At 42.7% G+C, this 19,709-nt stretch overlaps 1 protein-coding gene across 1 annotated transcript in view; it reads left to right on the top strand.

The window, feature by feature from the left end:
- LOC113249444 (cytochrome P450 3A12) overlaps nucleotides 1-11,838 on the top strand; it is a 44,162-nt gene extending 32,324 nt beyond the window's left edge. The window contains exons 8-13 of the mRNA XM_048224737.2: nucleotides 926-1,053; nucleotides 2,123-2,189; nucleotides 5,938-6,098; nucleotides 7,767-7,993; nucleotides 10,287-10,449; nucleotides 11,622-11,838. Coding sequence (XP_048080694.1) covers nucleotides 926-1,053; nucleotides 2,123-2,189; nucleotides 5,938-6,098; nucleotides 7,767-7,993; nucleotides 10,287-10,449; nucleotides 11,622-11,717 — 842 coding nt within the window. The 3' untranslated portion in view covers nucleotides 11,718-11,838. The remainder of the gene's footprint in view (nucleotides 1-925; nucleotides 1,054-2,122; nucleotides 2,190-5,937; nucleotides 6,099-7,766; nucleotides 7,994-10,286; nucleotides 10,450-11,621) is intronic.
- Nucleotides 11,839-19,709: the final 7,871 nt, after the last annotated feature.

The raw sequence follows: 19,709 nt of genomic DNA, 5'->3' as shown, positions 1-19,709 counted from the left end.
CGTAGTATTCCCCATAGTCCTTTTTATTTTCGTAATGTCCACAGTAATCTCCTCCTTCACTTCTGATCATAGTAATTGGAATCTCTTCTTTTTGCTTGGTCAGTCTAGCCAAATGTCTTTTGAAAGAATCAGCTTTGCTTTTTTGAAGTTTCTCCTGTTTTTTATTCTCTTATTTCCTAAATTTCTGCTGTTGTCTGTATTATGTGCTTCCTTCTGCTTGCTTTTGGTTTGGTGTGCCCTTGTATTTTTGGCATCTTTTTGACAGAAAACTGGGTCATTGATTTGAAATCTTGGCTCTTTTTAAAGGTAGGCATATATAATGAAAAACTTCTTTCTGGTCATTGCTGTTGCTACATCCCAGGAGTGTTGGTGTGCGGTTTCTTCATTTTTGTATTCTCCAAGTAACTCTGAAGTGCCCTTTTGATTTCTTTCCTGCCGACTGGCTGTATAGGAACGTATTGTGTAATTTCCACAGATTTGTGGGTTTTCCATGTTGTTTGTGTTCTTGTTTTCTAATTTTATTCCATTGTAATTGAAGGCATACTACGTATTATTTCCATCCTGACACAATTTCTTAAACAGCATGATTAATTAAAGTAGCATATTATGGTCTGGTGTTTCCAAAGAAACTCTGGTCCAAAAATAAAAGGCTAAGAGATCCAGGAATGTAATCCTGTTCCTTTGGTCACTTCAAAGATGTGCCAGGGACACTGATCTGACTGCTCTAGTGGTGGCCCGTATGTGTGACTTGCTCTGGCTCAGCCATTGGCTTGCAAGTTCGAGTAAAGGTCATAGAGGGAATAACTCCTGATATGAATGAATCCTGGTGTCTTTTAGTCCTCAGGTTGGTAGACCAAATTGTAATTGCTCCCAGAAAATTTTGCACTTCACTGTTATTTCCATTGTTTTTTTTTTTTCCTTGCAGTACTGTTTCCATTCCTTACTCCAGTTTTTGAAATATTAAATATCTGGCTATTTCCAAAAAAAGTTACTGATTTTTTCACAAAATCTGTAAAAAGGATGAAGGAAAGTCGCCTCAAAGATAAACAAAAGGTAAATCTGTGGTGGTTACATGTGCACGTTCCCTTCTGATCTTTCACTGAGCTGGATACATTTGACGTGCACACTTCTAAGTATGATTTAATGGCAGGTAGGGAACTCTAGGGTTTAGAACAGGAGATTTCTAACATTTCAGAGAGAATGAAGAAGGTGGAGGTCAGGGAAGGAGATAAGAAGATGAGTCAGAGAGACAATGTTTAAAATTTAAGGATAAGCATGCCAATGAGTATGTCAGTGCATAAACTTTGGTGAGAGAAAAACTGCGACTTCCCTTCAGTAAGTTGTCAAAACATAAAAATTACTGTGTAAAATCATTTTCCTGGTAGTATGATTTTGGCAGATATTACACTGGCAAAGGATCCCTTCAATTCTAAGCCTCTTTTCTTATACATTCGCTCGTGGAATTTCCCCTCAGGCACCTGGTCATGTTAAATTTGAGCCTGTCATAGTCTAGAGTGTGCAGGTGTCTTCTTTGGGTACTGAGGCTGCAAGCTGGCTGAGCAGGCTTTGCCTTCCTGAGGCCTGGTGGGCAGCACTAGGATGTGTGTAGGACAGGGAGACAGGGCTGGGTAGCCCAGGATGTCTCTGAAGATTGTGCAGAGTTCTGGGAGGGTGGGGCATTCGAAGATGCTGACACAGAAGCTGCCCGTGGACTGTGCAGAGGTCAGGAGATTGGTCTATGTGGCCATTCATTAAGAATTAAGGCTGGAAAAACAAAAGGACTGAAGTCAGGGACTTTCTCCTGAGCAGTAGGTATGACAGGAGAGGGACCAGGCACCTCTTGGGCCAGGAAGTTGTGTTCAAAGACCAGAGAAGCTGAGGATCAGAGAGAGCAAGAACCAAAAAGCAGTGGGACGTAATGGCTGGATTCCTGCATGAGAAATATCGTGCTCTTCAAGATTTGTAGCTGGACATTTTTGTTCACTTTTGCCTCTGGCAACACTAGTTAAACTTCTGGATGTGAAGGGGCCATTCTCTCGAGAGAAGTTAGATGCTGCACCCCTGATTTACTTCTGACTTCACAGGTGACTTTTGTCATTGAAATGTCTCTTTCTGTTTCCAGCACCGAGTGGATTTTCTCCAGCTGATGATTAACTCCCAGAATTCCAAAGAAATGGACACCCATAAAGGTAAGCAAGGAGAGCTTCAGATGGCCTTAATGGGGTGGCTCAGAGATAGGGGGTGGTTCTGAGATATGGAGGGAGATTTTTAGCAGATGGAATATCAGAAAATCGAAGAAAGATACACGTTCAGATACAAATGGTAGCCAAAGCATTTTCCAGAAGAACAAAGCCACAGTTTGTTCAAAGCTTAAAGGGCAATGATAGACAAAGCAGTCAGTGGTCTGCCATATGGGAGCTTGTTTGCAATGTCAATTCTCCATCCTAATCCAGACCCACTGAATCAGAACCTCAGTCTGGAAATTCACATCAAAGCTTCATCACATCAGAAGGCCCCAGGCCCCAGTGTAGGCGACTTTCACTTGGAACACTTGGTTAAACTTGTGTTCACTGGCTTAATCTACTGCAAGGTGTTTTTCCTTTTATAATTAAGAAGTAACTGGTGCTGGATGCCTTTGGGACTGTATACATATGACATTTCTCTTTAACCTGTCACCTACTACTTTAATCATCCATGGATGGTATTTGGATAAAACCATTATCAGTATGATGGTTGCAAAATGATGACTTTCTACTTCCACCATTCCTTCTACATTTGGAGTGATAGTCCATTGTTAGGGTGAGCTTTCCATTAATCATCATTATTGAATTTGCTTATTTATTTTATTTTATTTTATTTTATTTTATTTTATTTTATTTTATTTTTTATTATGTCCAGTTAGCCAGCATATAGTATATCATTAGTTTTTGATGCAGTGTTCAACGATTCATTAGTTGCATGTAACACCCAGTATTGTGTATATGTGTATTTATATATTTCAGTATGATCTCATATATTACTAACTTAGTCTATTACGTCATTTTTTATTTAGGTTGTTAATTTTCTCAGATATGTCCTTTGGAAGCCCTTTCAATTGGGTTCCTGTGTCCTTTTTTTTTTCTTCTTTCTTTCTTTTTCTTTTTTTATGTTTTCAATAGACTTTATTTATTTTAAAAGATTTATTTATATATTTGTCAGAGAGAGTGAGAGAGAACACACATGAGGGAGTGGCAGGCAGAGAGAGAAGCAGGCTCCCCGCTGAGCAAGGAGATGGATACAGGACTTGATCCCAGGACCCTGGGATCATAACCTGAGCCGAAGGCTGACAATTAACTGAGCCAAGCAGGCATCTCAATAGACATTATTTTTTATAGCAGTTTAAGGTTCACTGCAAAATTGAGTGAAAGACACAGTGATTTATCCCATATTCCTCCTGACCCTCTTACATACAGCATCTCCCACTATCAAAATTCCCCACGATGTGGTAATTTTGTTATAATCAATGTCCCTACAATGACACATTATCACCACCCAAAATCCATAGTTTACCTGACAGTTCACCCTTGGTGTTGTATATGCTCTGGGTTTAGACATATGTATAGTGATGTATATCTACCATTATAACACATAGAGTATTCTGTATCCTTTTTCCATTTTATTTTCTGAGCATTTCCTTATATTCTGGTGTAAGACAGTCCAGTTTCTCTTCTGTTTCCCTTGATGAGCCCTGAAATCAGCCATTTTCTCCAAGAAGCTGTTTCTTTTTAGTGAAAATCGTATTTAAAAACCAAAATCTGGGACCTAGGAGTGCTTGTTGCTATGAGGGTTTCTTTGCTTCTGTTTCCTCTCAGTGGGTCAAGCCAAGAATATCAACTATATTTACGCAGGAGTAATCAACATAAATATTTTTATATCCATAACCAGTGATTTAATTATGGTCTCTGCATCTGAAAGAAAAAAGAGGCTTGATTTATAGTTGTTTCTATGACAAAAATATTCCCATTGTGGTTAATTTCAAGCTATGTATGGTTTGACAACCATCTCACAAAATTCTTGAATATATAACAGTTTATTCTAGAGACAAATGATGGGCTTACTGTACTACACCACTAATATCTATATATCTGTATCTAGTACTATGTCTCTTTCTATTCTTTAAAAAAATTTTTTAAAAGATTTTATTCATTTATTTGACACAGAGAGAGAGAGAGAGACAGTGAGAGAGGGAACACAAGCAGGGGGAGCGGGAGAGGGAGAAGCAGGCTCCCCGCTGAGCAAGGAGCTCAATGTGGGGCTCGATCCCAGGGCCCTGGGATCATGATATGAGCCAGAGGCAGACTGAGCCACCCAGGTGCCCCTGTATCCTTCTATTCTTTCTTTCTTTCTTTCTTTCTTTCTTTCTTTCTTTCTTTCTTTCTTTCTTTCTTTCTTTCTTTCTTTCTTTCTTTTTTTCTCTCTCTTTCTCTCTCTTTCTCTCTCTCTCATTCTACTACTTTCTATGATGAAGGAAATATTCTATGTATGCTTGGTTCTGTACAGATTCACTACACACATGTGGTTATTGAGCACTTGACATGTGGCCAGTGTCACTGAAAATCGGAACCATATTGAATTTAGTATAACTAAGTACAACTTAAGTATAAATAGCCGCATCTGGCAAGTAGCTACTTTATTGGACAGCACAGGTCTAAACTTTGATTATCATGGGGTTCACAGTAATCAAGGGCAAGAATTCGATAGTTAAATTTATCCACAGCAGCATCACAGAAAGTATGACTGGGAAATCAGAGCTCTATAGACCTTTTTTTTCACTTTTTTATTGTTTTAAGTTGTGAATTACATGTTTGTGTCAGGCGCCGTGTTCATTTCAGTGCTTAAGTATTTAAATGTCCTGATACAGTTCGGATGAAAGAGATTAGAGCATGACCATACAGAGTTTCTGCCAGGAGAAAATCAAAGGAGAGAACAACTTATATTCAGAGTGGGGCCGTTCACTAAGGAAGGTGACTTTGAGGCCATGATTGAATAGGCATTGCTAATTCCATTCACTGGATTCAGTTTGTCTCTATTTCTTGCTGGCCAGTACCCTGCTATTGACACATTCCTTCTTCTGCTCCTTTAATGGCATGAATTATCCTGGTTCAATCACCACTCTTCTCACTTTGTCTGTGTCGTAGTTTCTGTACATATCAGAGGTCATCCACTTGAGAAGTTGTGGGCCAGGTCTTCTATTAGCTGAGACCTTGGAAAGGTATAATCTGTGCTTCTCAAGCTAGGTTGTGCACACAAATCACCACATCTCATGGAAGGTCAGATTTTGATCTGATAGTTCTAGGGTGAAGTTTGAGATTCTTCATTTCTAATGAGCTTCCATGTGCTGCCGATCCCGCACTTTGAGCAGCAAGAGTTTATCTGTAGCCCAATGGTATTCTCTTAAGTTCCCGCAACTATGTTTAGATGAACGATCATTCATGTTTCCTGGCCATCAATCCTTAGCATTGCAAACTCTCTGAAGAAATTTAAGTTCCATTTTAGCTGGAAGGATTTAAACTTTCCTGGGGGAGAAAGCTATCCCATGTGACTTAGGACTGAAGTCCTTTTAGGATTCTCCGAAGGACGTACTAATAACTCTGTGTACTTTAGACAGAAATGCCATCTCCTGAAATTACCTATGTGTGTTGGTGGGGAGCATGGCATGAGCAGGAGCAGATGGCCAAGAATAGTTTAGACCATGGGAATAACCAGATCAAGACAACTTCTGGCTTTTCTGGGTCTGTAAGATAGACATCAGAGTGCAAACCACTGTGAATTTGATTCTGAATTGCTTTTACATATTCCCTGCAAGGGAATTGGGAGTTTCAAATAGATTTCTATCACCTAAACTGTGATGTTTTGTATTCACCTGCTCTAGCTAAAATGTCATTCCTCTCCTTTTAGCTCTCTCTGATCTGGAGCTCGTGGCCCAATCTATTATCTTTATTTTTGCTGGCTATGAGACCACTAGCACTTCTCTTTCCTTCCTTGTGTATGAATTGGCCACTCACCCTGATGTCCAGCAGAAACTGCAGGAGGAGATTGATGCCACTTTCCCCAATAAGGTGAGTGGTTCATACCTGAGGAGGGAGTCAGAATAAGCTCGGTTATGTCTCAGTAACAGATTAGCCCTCAAACTGAGTGGGTTTTCATAAAAAGGTTTACTTCTAATTCGCATTTGCATGTCCACCGTGGGCATAGTGGAGAATGGGGGTGAGTCTCTGCTTCATATAGTCATTTGGTGATACTGGGGAAAGAGGCTCCACTTTCTTGTACCTGCATTATCTGGAACTTGGGGACTAATTGTTGGCTGGGGAACAAGGAATTAGAGCATTGCTCACTTGCTTTTCAAATGGCCCTGAACTGACACACATCCCATCAATTCACAGCCCATTTGCAAAGTAGTTTCCCCTAAGTTCACATGGGCTGGGATCTATGGGGTTCATAGATGCCATTCATGGACATTGGGTGAGCAGAGAGTGTCTCTGCCACACACCCTATGTGTGTCAATTCTAATTATCTCCATGTAACAAGTCAGGAAACTGAGCTACAGAGAGACAACATAATGACCTTAGACTCGTACATAACTAGTGGTGAAGAAGCCAAGCAAGGAGCCCGGGTTCCAGGATCCTTACTGAACTCTTAACCTGTACAATGTTGTCTCTTAAATATAACACCCAGTGATAGGCACATATTGCCCACACTGTTTAGAGATCCCTGCCCAACCTGGAGTTCCCTACTTGTGAAGCGACCTGGCCTCTGGGGCTGGAGTGGCCTATTGGGCAAACAGTGAAACCCCAGACCAACAATGAGGAGACCTTTCCAGCAACAGAGGGTGGGGCTGAGTATAGGGTTCTGATCCCCTATTGAACGTTCCATAGAACTGAAATTGTGTGTCCACATTTGGTAGCCTCCAATCCTACCCTTCTCTTGCCCTATTTGTGTTGAGAGGAACTGGTGTCTCCCCCAATTATTTATGGTTTGTATACAGTATAGTGTTTCTCTCTAAATACGGTGAATATAATTGAAAAGCTAGGAAGCAGGATATTTCAACTAGAAGAGATTGTGAGGCAGAGGGGATATTTCTTGTTGTATGTTCTTCCATGGTGCGGATGTGTGACTTCTGTTTTGAAAGGAAATGGTGATTTCAACATATTTTACTTAAGACTAAGGGTCATAGGGAAGGAAATATAAAATAAGATAAAAACAGAGAGGGAGGCAAACCATAAGAGACTCTCAAGTATAGGAAACAAACTGAGGGTTGCTGGAGGGGAGGGGTTGGGGGATGGGGTTAATTGGGTGATAGTCATTAAGGAGGAGACCTGATGTAATGAGCACTGGGTGTTATATGCTACTAATGAATCATTAAATTCTACCCCTGAAACCCATAATATACTATATGTTAACTAAATTGAATTAAAAAAAAAAAAAGATTAAGGGTCACAGTCTTAGTCACTTTTGTTCACAGGAGGAAGAAAAAGCACTACCTGGGAAGGATTTCAGGCCCTGTTTAGGGGATTGTCCCAGCAGTTTCCCCTTGTCATTACTAGTACACACATGTCAGTGGGCCGTCGAGCAGGTCAAAGGACATGGTAGACATTAAAATGTTCATAATGCCCTTTAACAAAATACATGATTCTTAGGTGTTCCTAAGACTTCAGTAGTAGTGTATAGAGTGAGTCGGATGTTGATCCCAAATCTCAATGTATCAAAATCTGTTTCTTTCCTTCCAGGCACTGCCCACTTACGATGCCCTTGCACAGATGGAATATCTGGACATGGTGTTGAATGAAACTCTCAGATTATACCCAATCGGTGGTAGACTTGAGAGGGTGTGTAAGAAAGATGTGGAAATCAGTGGTGTGTTCATTCCCAAAGGGACAGTGGTGATGGTGCCAGTCTTTACTCTTCACCGAGACCAGGATCTCTGGCCAGAGCCTGAGGAGTTCCGTCCTGAAAGGTATAGAGAACCCTGGAAAGGGGAACCCACCCTCATATTGGAGGATATTCTGATATTTCCTTAGTATAGATGACAAGCATGTGGTTGTATAATTATTTATTTGTACATCTTTTTATTTTTAGAAGTATTTTTCTTATTACAAAATGATCATTGTTGTCAAACTTTTACAAACTGTAGTTGAGAAAAAAGAAAGTTAATGTCATCACCAGTCACATACATCATTATTAATCATGTGATGTACGTCCTTGTGGATATTTTTCTATGCATATATAGATTACTGTAAGTTAGGATGTTATTGTATCTTTTTTGAACTACTTACTTAATGTAACAGTAAGCTGTAAACAACATACCGTATTTGCGTTTGTGATTATATGCATATACCAAGATATACTTAACCATTATCTTATTTAGGAAAACGGGACTTTTTTCTCATTAAGTTTTTTGCCCTCTCTAGCGCTCTGAATTTACTCCTCCCATTCTCACATTCCATCTTTGTAACCCTGGGCCACCGTTTCTGCTAGCTGTAGTGTGACAGCAGAGGCTGTGGAGCTGAGTTCACATCCCTGGCAGGAGGAGCGGCCTCCTGAGGATGGAGGTGTGCACAGGTCCTGTGCTGTCTGTGGCTGCAGACCTGTGCCAGCTCCCACCCCTCTCAGTACCTGGGGTTCATCCAAAGCAAGCTCTTCTGCTCTCTAGCTATGTGAGAGCTATCTAGCTTCTGATCATTCAGAGCACAGTCTGGCTTTGGGTGCAGCTTGAATTCTGCTAAGTCCATGCTTTCCTGTTTATTGTACTGGTGAGCAAAATTCGGATGAACTTTTTAGGGATCTAGACGTTTAGCCCCTGCTTCTAAGCTCCCTGATGGCAGAGCCCTCATCCTGTTGCGTGGTGTCCCTAGTGCTAGCAATGCACCTACACATAGTACTTGCTGAAAGAACTCAAAAATGACCAAGGCATCTGTTTTCTGGACCAGGAGACCTGATGGTTCCCACAAGCTCAGCATTTGCCTCTCCTGTCGCTTCTCAAATGGAAACCAGAGAGCACTCCTGGTACTTGTCTGTGATTCATTCAGTCATGAGAGGAAGTGCTTACCTGTGTGTGTCAAGGACTGTGCCAGGCAGTGTGGAATCCATGTATTGAACATGCCTATTATGGATAATTTTATTAAAACTTTTATTTATTTGAGAGAGAGAGACAGAGAGAGAGACAGGGAGACAAGGGTGGAGAAAGAGCACGAGTGGGTGGAGGGGCAGAGGGAGAGGGAGAAGCAGACTCCTTGCTGAGCAGGGAGCTCAATGTGGGGCTTGATCCCAGGACCCTGGGATCATGACCTGAGCTGAACACAGACACTTAACCAACTGAGCCACCCAGGTGCCCCTATTGTGGAGAATTTTTGACATATGCACAAGCATATTCTATAGACACAAGTCTATGAAATACTTTCATTGAATCTCTGTGTGCCCATCACCTGCCCAACAACCACTAACCTGTATCAGCTGCCCCATCCGCACACTGTTATAATTCCATATCTGTTTTCCATTTTACTTTAAAGCATATCATCTGTAAACATTCCACCATCTTCTCCATGATATAATGAGTTTTAAATAATACCTCACCACAATGCCATTATCACTTTCCCCAAATCCACGTTTCCTTGATATAAATATGGAGGAATTAATTTTGAATAAAGTATACGTCAAACCTTCAAGGAATTTAGAGCGTTGGGGAACAGATAGACAAAAACTCAGTAATTATAGTGATTGTTCATATCTGTGAGTATGATTATAGTGGAGTAGCACCACGTGCCTATGTAAATCATCTGAAAATCTGTTCTGTGTAAGTGGTTGGGGTGGTCCTAGCAGGGAGGGTAGGGAAGTAAAGGGGAAAAAAATAATAATGTAAATCATGGGAGGCATTTCTCCTGCTTCCTTTGTCCGTGGATATATGACAAACATCATTCGGTGGAGGCAGGATCCTACCTTTCCTTCAGTCAGGCTTGTTTCTTCCTTGCCTTTCAGAGTGTGAACATCTCACCACCATGAATATAATTCTAGTGTTGAAGATAAATCCTTGCAAAACCATTCACCTCATCTCTTCAACAACACTGAATGCTCCCATAGGGGAAGGGGTATCCAATGTAGCTTATAATTGTCACAGCAGAGTAAGCGTAGCAGGATTTCAGTAACCGGCCCATCAAAGTTTCCCATGTAGCCCTGGTTGAGAACCCCGAATATGTAGCTCTTGTGGTTTTTATGTTTTCCTAACTTGTTTCCAACATGTATGGTGGAACCAGGTTCAGTAAGAAGAACAAGGACAGCATAAATCCTTATATATACCTGCCTTTTGGAACTGGACCGCGAAACTGCCTTGGGATGAGGTTTGCGATCATGAACATGAAACTCGCCCTTGTCAGAGTCCTGCAGAACTTCTCCTTCAAACCTTGTAAAGAAACACAGGTCAGAGAGAGAACTTTCTGCAAAAGGAATGTTTCATTGTTTTTTTAAACTAAGAGATATGGAATAGATGTGTGTGTGTGTGTGTGTGTGTGTGTGTGTGTGTGAATGTACTCATTTATGCTTAGTAATTTGTTCTGTCAGCCAGAGAATCTATTTGGAGCCATCTGTGACCTTGAAGGGTCCTTCAGCTCTTGAGTGCCATGTCTGTGGTTTATGACCACCCAACCATAAGGGTCATGTAGTCAATACAGTTCACGTGACATCATTATTCACAGACCTATGACCTTGGGCCGTGTTTTAGATTTCTTTCAAGTCTGCTGAAAAGAAGGGAACACGTTGTGCACAGTCACGTCGTGCAGTGAAAACCATGATGTGACTTTTGAACGATGCTCTTCTCCACCACAACTTACAGACACTCTGGTGACCAGGGTTCTTAAACCCTCATTGTACATGGGAACACTGTGTTTGTTAAAAATCCTGATGACCAGGTCATCTTAGACATTGTAACATGATTCTCCCAGAGCGTGGCTTTGAAAGTGCCCCCATGATTCTGAAGGGCCAGCAAGGTTGAGCATCAGTGGTGTGAAGCATGTCTGCCTGATGTGAAGGACGCCCAGGGTCCAGGCCATCCTGGCTGCTTGGCCCCACCTTCTGCAAGCCTGACTCCAGTCCGGCTACGCTCCCTTCCATCCCAATCTGTCATCATGAATGGATATTTCCACGGCAGAGGTGACAGGATGTTTGGCAGGGTGGATGTCCATACGATAAAATGTGTAATAAATGCTCAGGATTCAATGTATAGAAAACTCAGTCTGGCACTTCTCAAAATTCTTTGCCATAATGGCTAGGAACCTGTTTTAAATTTTAAATGCTCATCCTTTTCCCTTAAAATTAAAATCAAAAAAGAACACCAGCCAACATGAGTGTGTCTCCAGCCTGGTACAGAGTAAGTACTCAATGGATAATCTGTTGAAAGAGTGATGGATGAATGCTTCATGCTCCAGTCTTGACAGTTTACAGAGTAATTTTAAAGAATCAGAGATAGATGATTCTAAAAACAGTATTTATATGTTTGTAATGGATTATTGTCCTTCATGTATCTTGCCTGCTTTGCTTCTGTGGTTGGAAGGGTTTCATTTGTTGGTTCTCATGTGCTTGTTTAACTGTTGCAGATCCCCCTGAAATTATATACTCAAGGGATAATTCAACCAGAAAAACCCATTGTTCTCAAGGTTGAGCCAAGAGATGGGAGTGTGAGTGGAGCCTGAGACTTTCCCTAAGGACTTCCCCTTTGTTCTTCAAGAAGCTGTATCCCAAATCACCAGAGACCTCAATTTCCTTTGTGCGTAAAACCCAGAAATAAAGATGAGCTTCATGTACTGCCTGTGACGGACGAGTAGGGATTCTGTACGTTCGTTAACTTTCTCCAGTGTCTGTGTGGAGCATTAGATATTGTGGAGAGTAAAGGAGGTGATAATAATTGCCAGAGATGTAGACTCAGCCTGTCTGGTTCACACAGGAGACCCCCAGTTAGTATCATCTACTCCCCTGAGCACTGATCAAGACTAAAACTTTCTCAACAATTTTATCAGCAAACTTTAATGGAGACAAGAATTACTGTGGTGACTGTGGCAGGAACATTTCTATCATATGTCTAATTTTGAATATTCTACATTAAATATCCCACTGAGCAAGTCAATGAGCATCACTTTGCAAAAGTATTAACTGATGGTTTCGTGCACATTAAGGGGGATTCTGTAGAACGATGAATGAGAGCCGGTGACCGAACGTTTTGACCATCACAGTCACTGGGTGGATGGAGCTTGTTCAGATTTCCAGTGTGATATGTCAAGATAGGTGAGAGTTAATCCACTGTGACTTTGCCTGTGGCTCAGAAAGTATATTCATAGTTTACTTCTACCGGTTTTGGAGCACGTGTTTTTTATAACTCTCGATTGAGGCACTTAGGATTATATGATTAGTTTTCATGTCCTCTGCCCTGATGTTCTGGTAGGCAGGGAACGTGCTTTCCCTTTGTGCTCCAGCCTCAGCTCCCAACTGTCCTGACACAGTGAACATCAAATCAGAGATGGTTGATTGGCCAGGTGATTGGACAGAAATGCTCAAAGCAGGTGTCCATTTCAGCTGGTATCAGGAGCTGCATAGGATTCTTCCTTTTCCTTCCCTCCCCTCCCCATCCCTTCTTTCCCTTCTCTACTCTTCCTTTGGCTCTCCTTCCTGGATAATTCAGTCCTAAAGCCATAGGTAGGGCACAGCCAGGTGGGCAGCCCCACACCAGGGGGGTCACAGTGACTCCAAGTTAGAGACTGAGTAGGGTGGGGAGGGTGTCCACATAGAGGAGCAGCCTGGCATGGCTATGGGAGCCCAAGCTAGGTGAGAAAGTGCCCACACAGAGGGCTGGTCTGGGAGAGCCTCCAGAGCTGAACTACAGTGTGGAGAACCCAAGGAGCATGGTGGGGGCATACATGAGTGTCAAGGGATGGACTGAGGGTTAGTTACATGAAGGGGGATTGATCAAATAAGTAAATATATTAAAGCTACATGGTTTCAGGAGTTTCTCGGTGTTTGAGAAGGGAGCCACTGATTTGGAAAGGGAGAAAGCCAAATGAAGCCTGTGTATTCAGAGACTGGAAGTGAGTGTGTCAGTGTAGTGTCATGCTTTCCTATGGCTAGATGGTAGATTGGTAGAGAGAGATAGAAATGTGTGTGTTTGTCTGTCTGTGTGTAAAAACACATACCCCCTACCTCTCTCCACAGACAGCTCTTAAAACGGTGAACCTGTTGAGAGCAATGAGCACACCTTGTGCCCAGATCTTGGCTCATAAATGTCTTTTTCCTCTTAAAGGAACTAGGGCTTTTTAGAGAAATGGGTGATTCCAGGCTGAGAGAGCACATGACGAGCCTGGAGCATCTTGTGCTACACAGTGATGGGGACACGTCCACGGGACGCAGAGCTAATGTGAGGGGCTTCACCCACCCATCAGGCGGGATTTGGGCATCATGGTAACTAATGAAAGGCAGAAATTATAACCCATTAAATAAAACCGGAAACTCGAGTACACAGAGGTGGAGATAAATTCAGGGATAGGTTACAGTTGATGAGGACACTCACACAGTTCCAAAGTACTACAGCTCAGACACCCATGAGTTACTGAGGAAAGAGCAGCTCACAGAGCAGAGACCTGGCAGACCAGTGAGCATCATCAGGAACAGGAGGAAGTGATGGCGCATCACCTGACAGGTCGTGGTGAGGAGCCCAGTGTCACCTCTGGGATATTCTTGCCAAGGAGGCAAACCCAAAAAGAAATCCCACAAACTGTCAGACAAACCAAAATGAAGGAATATCTACTCGTAATCTGTACTGGTGTGTAATCTTCTACATAGTCCGGTCCTGAAAGCGGTAAAAAGGAGAAGACAAGCCAGGAGTGGAGTCACTGGCCCCCAACCGCACCTCACAGCAAGCAACGCCTAATTACCCGGATCAGCCTATCCCAGGAAGGTGACCTTTTAAGAGTCCGTCTGAAATTTCCTGTTGGGTACTAATGAGTCATCTGCAGGATAGAAACCCTGCAAGTCCATCCCCCAGAATGAAGGTGTCCTGGCCTGAAGCAATGCTTTGTTTTCCTTCTGTGCTCTTCCTGCCCCACCCTCCTCCCTAGAAAACCCTGCATTTTGTACACCTCCTGGGAGCGTCTGTCAACTTGGCCTGTGGGATGGCTCCGATTCATGAATTCCTTAATAAAGCCAATTAGATCTTCAAGCTGCCTTGCTGGAATTTTGTTTTTTATCAAAAACCAAACAAGGAAGTGTTCCAGACTGAACCAAAGAGACTAAAGAGGGGTGACATGTAATCTCAGTGTGTGAGCGGGGTCCTTCTGCTATAAAGGACATTGTGGGGACAGTTGGGGGAATTGAAGGTTCTGACTGTTACTTGTAGTAATGTGTCAGCGTCCACTTCCTGACTTTGATGAATAATATCTTTGTAGGAATTATACGGGTTTACGAACTATGGCAGCCCCAACCACAAGTGTGGCCACAGCCTCATGAGAGGAATGTCAGGGCCACTGAGCCCAGTCACTTCCAAATTCCTACCCACAGATTCTGAGATAATAAAATCATTGTTTTATGCCACTGTGTTAGGGTAATTTGTTTCCGAATATTCAGTAATGCAGAGACAGAGGAGCTGGGATATCTCGGATGCCACAGCAGAGAACTCAGCAGACGGTCCAGGGGTTGACTGTCAGCTGGGCTTGCTGGGCAGGGAGCGAGGTGGTGGTGGTGGTGGCCTGTGTCTGTGTCCAGTGTGTCTGTGTCCAGTGTAGTGTATGTCTGTGTGTGTGTGTGTGTGTGACTGTTTGTGTACAGGTGTGTGTGTGTGTTTAAATGTGTTTTGTGTTTACAGGGGACTGTGTGTGTCCAGAAGTTGTGCGTGTTTGTGTGTACAGGATGTGTGTCTATGGGAGCAATGGTGCTTGTGTGTACAGGGCTTTGGGTACAAGGTAGTGTGTGTGGGGGGGTATGTGTACACATATGTAAAGCGGTAGGGTCCCAGCAGTTGTTCTGTTGGGAGGCTGAAGATTACTGCCCCCACTAGGCCGTGCTGCTGGAGATGCAGACGGTGCCTGGATCCAAAGCCAGCTGTGCCGAAAGGAGCCGGAGGATCTAGTTATTTAACCCTAAGGGCCTCAGTTTCCCCATCTGTGATGCAGGGATGATAATTGTGGGCCTGTACATCCCTGTCAGAGGGCTAGAGAACACTCAGGAGTGAATGTATACTCCGAGCAAGGTTGGGGGGACGGTGAGGCTGGGTCTCGGGTACCAGTGAGAAGGGCCCAGGTCAGCAGGGGCAACTCCCGGTCCTTATAGAGCCATGGACACAGCCACAGACCATCAGGAACCTTCTGTAGAACCAGGGCAGAGAGCTGGTGTCACTTGTAAGGTGCAGGGCATAAAGAGAGTCTGAAGCCCTCTTTCCCAGCCCAGAAGTCATACCCCCAAACATCCTGAGCTCATTCAGGGAGGAGCAGGGAAAGGGCAGTGGCAGGGGAGGATCAGAAAGACTGAACTCAGAGAGGCTCATTACCTAAGTGAGACCAAGGAGTTGTTTTATGGTAACAAGAAATCCTCCCTCCCCAGTGTCACCCAGGAAGGGCCTCCTGGGGGTGATGATGTCAAAGATGAAAAATGAAAAAGCTGCATTTTCTTTGGACATCTGTGTGTGTTCACAAGCAGTATGTCTCTCATTTCTGTAGTTGGAACCATAACACCACTGGTTGATTAACAACGATGAAATGGAAGAATCAGAGAGCTGGAAAGATCTGACTGCTCAAGTCAAAGGCTTTAATTTTACAGGGTCTCATTTGATCCTCCTAAAAACCCTCTGAGGAAATTGAGGCACAGAGAGCTTAATAACTCCCTTTTGGTGAGAGAGTAGAAAAGGTGGAACCCTCTGTCCCGTGGCTCCACTCACTATGCTGAGCGGCTTCCAGACAATTCATTAGTCCCAGTGCTGGGCTGGAGCCCACTGGCCTGCAAAGGACAGAGATGGCTTTGTGGCTAATGTTGACCCCACAGCTGTCGTTTCAGGGCCTACACAGTGCTGAGCACCCAGTAGGCCTTCAGTAAATATTGTAGCTGTTTGTGAAACACATCTTGGAAACAGTACGTGGACTCCACCAGTACCTGCATTCTTTTCTGACTTGGGTGCTTCCCACCACCTGCTATTTGAAGTTCTTCTGAACCTCAAACATTTCTAGAGGTCAGCAGGAAGGTTGTTGCTCTGGTTTTTGTTTAGATGCACAAACATTTCCTAGTTACCATTCTGGAACAGGTCCGAATATACCCTGTAGGTAGGGAAAAGTCAGACCGATGGATAGACAGATTCCATATGGCTTGGTGCTTTTTTTTTTAATAATAGTTTTTTATTATGTTCTGTTAGTCACCATACAGTACATCCTAATTTTTTGATGTAGTGTTCCATGATTCATTATTTGCGTATAACACCCAGTGCTCCATGCAATATGTACCCTCCTCAATACCCATCAACGGCCTGTCCCAGTCCCCCACCCTCCTCCCCTCTGAAGCCCTCAGTTTGTTTCCCAGAGTCCATAGTCTCTCATGGTTCATTCCCCCTTCTGTTTACCCCCCATTCATTCTTCCCTTCCTTCTCCAGCAATCTTCCTGCTATTTCTTACGTTCCATACATGAGTGAAACCATATGATAATTGTCTTTCTCTGCTTGACTTATTTCACTTAGCATAATCTCCTCCAGTCCCGTCCATGTTGCTGCAAATGTTGGGTAATCGTTCTTTCTGATGGCTGAGTAATATAGCATTGTATATATGGACCACATCTTCTTAATCCAGTCATCTGTTGAAGGGCATCTCGGTTCCTTCCACAATTTAGCTATTGTGGACAATGCTGCTATGAACATTGGGGTGCATATGGCCCTTCTCTTCACTACATCTGTATCTTCAGGGTAGATACCCAGTAGTGCAATGGCTGGATCATAGGGTAGCTCAATTTTTAACTTTTTAAGGGACCTCCACACTGCTTTCCAGAGTGGCTGTACCAACTTGCATTCCCACCAACAGTGTAAGAGGGATCCCCTTTCTCCACATCCTCTCCAACATTTCTTGTTTCTGGTCTTGTCAATTTTTGCCATTCTACTGGCGTTCGAACACTCTCACCATTATTATTCAACATAGTACTAGAAGTCCTTGCAACAGCGATCAGACAACGAAAAGGGTTAAAAGGTATTCAAATCGGCAAAGAAGAAGTCAAACTGTCTCTCTTTTCAGATGACATGATACTCTATATGGAAAACCCAAAAGAATCCACCCCCAAATTACTAGAACTGATAGAGCAATTCAGTAATGTGGTGGGATACAAAATCAATGCTCAGAAATCAGTTGCATTTCTATACAGGAACAATGAGACTGAAGAAAGAGAAATTAGAGAATCGATTCCATTTACAATAGCACCAAAAATCATACGTTATCTCGGAATTAACTTAACCAGAGAGGTAAAGGGTCTATATTCTAGAAACTACAGATCACTCTTGAAAGACATTGAAGAAGACACCAAAAGATGGAAAAATATTCCATGCTCATGGATCGGAAGAATTAACATAGTTAAAATGTCAACTCTGGAACAAACAGCCCTTAAATTTCGGGCCCAGAAAAGGCCCCGAATCGCCAAGGAACTGTTGAAAATGGAAAACAAAGCTGGGGCATCACGTTGCCTGATTTCAAGCTATACTACAATGCTGTGAACACAAAGACAGCATGGTACTGGCACAAAAACAGACACATAGACCAATGGAACAGAATAGAGAACCCAGACATGGACCCTCGGCTCTTCGGGCAACTAATCTTTGACAAAGCCCTGGTGCCTTGAGAGCAGAGAGAAGGAGCACTTGTCTCCAGATGGGGTCGGGAGGAGTTGATACCCGGTTTGAGGCTTCTAAAAATTTATCTTTAACAATGAATATATAGATGTACATGCTTTAGAAAGTTGAACAGTACTACGGTGGGTATAACAAAGCTAGTGGCACCTTACTCCACCCATCTCTTTCTTGATTTTCTCCTTCCTTTTGGCAGAGGCCATCTCCTTGTAGCTTTCAGGAGAGCGATACAGAGGAGTACATTTTTCTTAATGGGTGTGTCTGAATATATCTCTGCTCTACCCTCTTACTTGATGTCTGATTTGAGCATAGACTTCTAGGCGGGCTAGAATTTTCTCTGTGAACTTGAAGAACCAGACTTGTCTCTAGAATCACTGTGGAGAAGATTAGTGCCCTTCTGGTTTCTGATTCCTTGTACGTGACCCGTGTCTTGCTCCCCTCCCCCTTGCAAGGAGTTGCAAGCATTTGGGATTTCTTTTTGTCCCTGGTGTTCTGAAAGTGGATTACAGAGTGCCTTCCTGGATCTGCTGTCATCCGTTATGCTGGGCAGAGGTGTCCAAGAGGCCTTCAGCAATGATGCAAATGTTCTGTTTCTGAGTTGTCCAACATGGTTGCCTCCAGGCACGTGAGTCTATTGCACACTTGAAATGTGACTGGTGTGGCTGGGGGACCGCATTTCTGATTTTATCTATTTTTTAAAATGTGTAACTAAATGTAACTTGCCACATGTGTCCAGGGGCTGTATATTGGATGGTGTGGTCTACTGGCCTTTTATTCTGGAGTCTTGCTCTTCAATTCTGGGAAATTTTCTCAAATTATTTCTTTCATTTTGTCTTTTCTTTGTTCAGAGACCCCTATGGTCAGATAACGGAACTTCTTGAATTATTCTCTAGCTTTCGTAATATTTCCCCTTCCATTTTTTGGAGTGAATTACTTACATAAAATTAACGTAGTGAACGTGTCTTTATTTAAAATTTTGATATTTTATCCCCATTTATTTTTTTCTGATTGACTTATTTTTATTTATTTATTTTTATTTTTTTAAATTTCAGTTGTAGACTTCAGTTATTCGTCAGTTGCATATTACACCCATTGCTCATTACATCACGTGCCCTCCTTAATGCTCATCACCAAGTTGCCCCATCCCCTACCCGTATCTCCTCCAGCAGCCCTGTTTGTTTCCTATTGTTAAGAGTCTTTTATTTTTTGTCTTTTTCTCTGATTTCATCTTATTATATTTTTCCCTCCCTTCTCCTATGATCCTGTTTTTTAAAATATTTTTTTATTATATTATGTTAGTGACCATACAGTACATCCCTGGTTTTTGATGTAAAGTTCGATGATTCATTAGTTGCGTATAACACCCAGTGCACCATGCAATACGTGCCCTCCTTACTACCATCACCGGCCTAACCCATTCCCCCACCCCCCTCCCCTCTGAACCCTCAGTTTGTTTTTCAGAGTCCTGGTCTCTCATGCTTCATTCCCCCTTCTGATTACCCCCCCTTTCTTTATCCCTTTCTTCTCCTACCGATCTTCCTAGTTCTTATGTTCCATAGATGAGAGAAGCCATATAATTATCTTTCTCTGCTTGACTTATTTCACTTAGCATTATCTCCTTCAGTGCTGTCCATGTTGCAGCAAATATTGAGAATTCGTTCTTTTCGATAGCTGAATAATATTCCATTGTATATATGGACCACAACTTCTTAATCCAGTCATCTGTTGAAGGGCATCTCGGCTCCTTCCATGATTTAGCTATTGTGGACAAAGCTGCTATGAACATTGGGGTGCATATGGTCCTATGATCCTCTGTTTTGTTTCTTCAGTTCCA

This window comes from Ursus arctos, unplaced genomic scaffold (assembly GCF_023065955.2).
Source record: "Ursus arctos isolate Adak ecotype North America unplaced genomic scaffold, UrsArc2.0 scaffold_2, whole genome shotgun sequence".
NCBI lineage: Eukaryota > Metazoa > Chordata > Mammalia > Carnivora > Ursidae > Ursus > Ursus arctos.
This window is presented reverse-complemented; position numbering and strand designations above follow the sequence as displayed.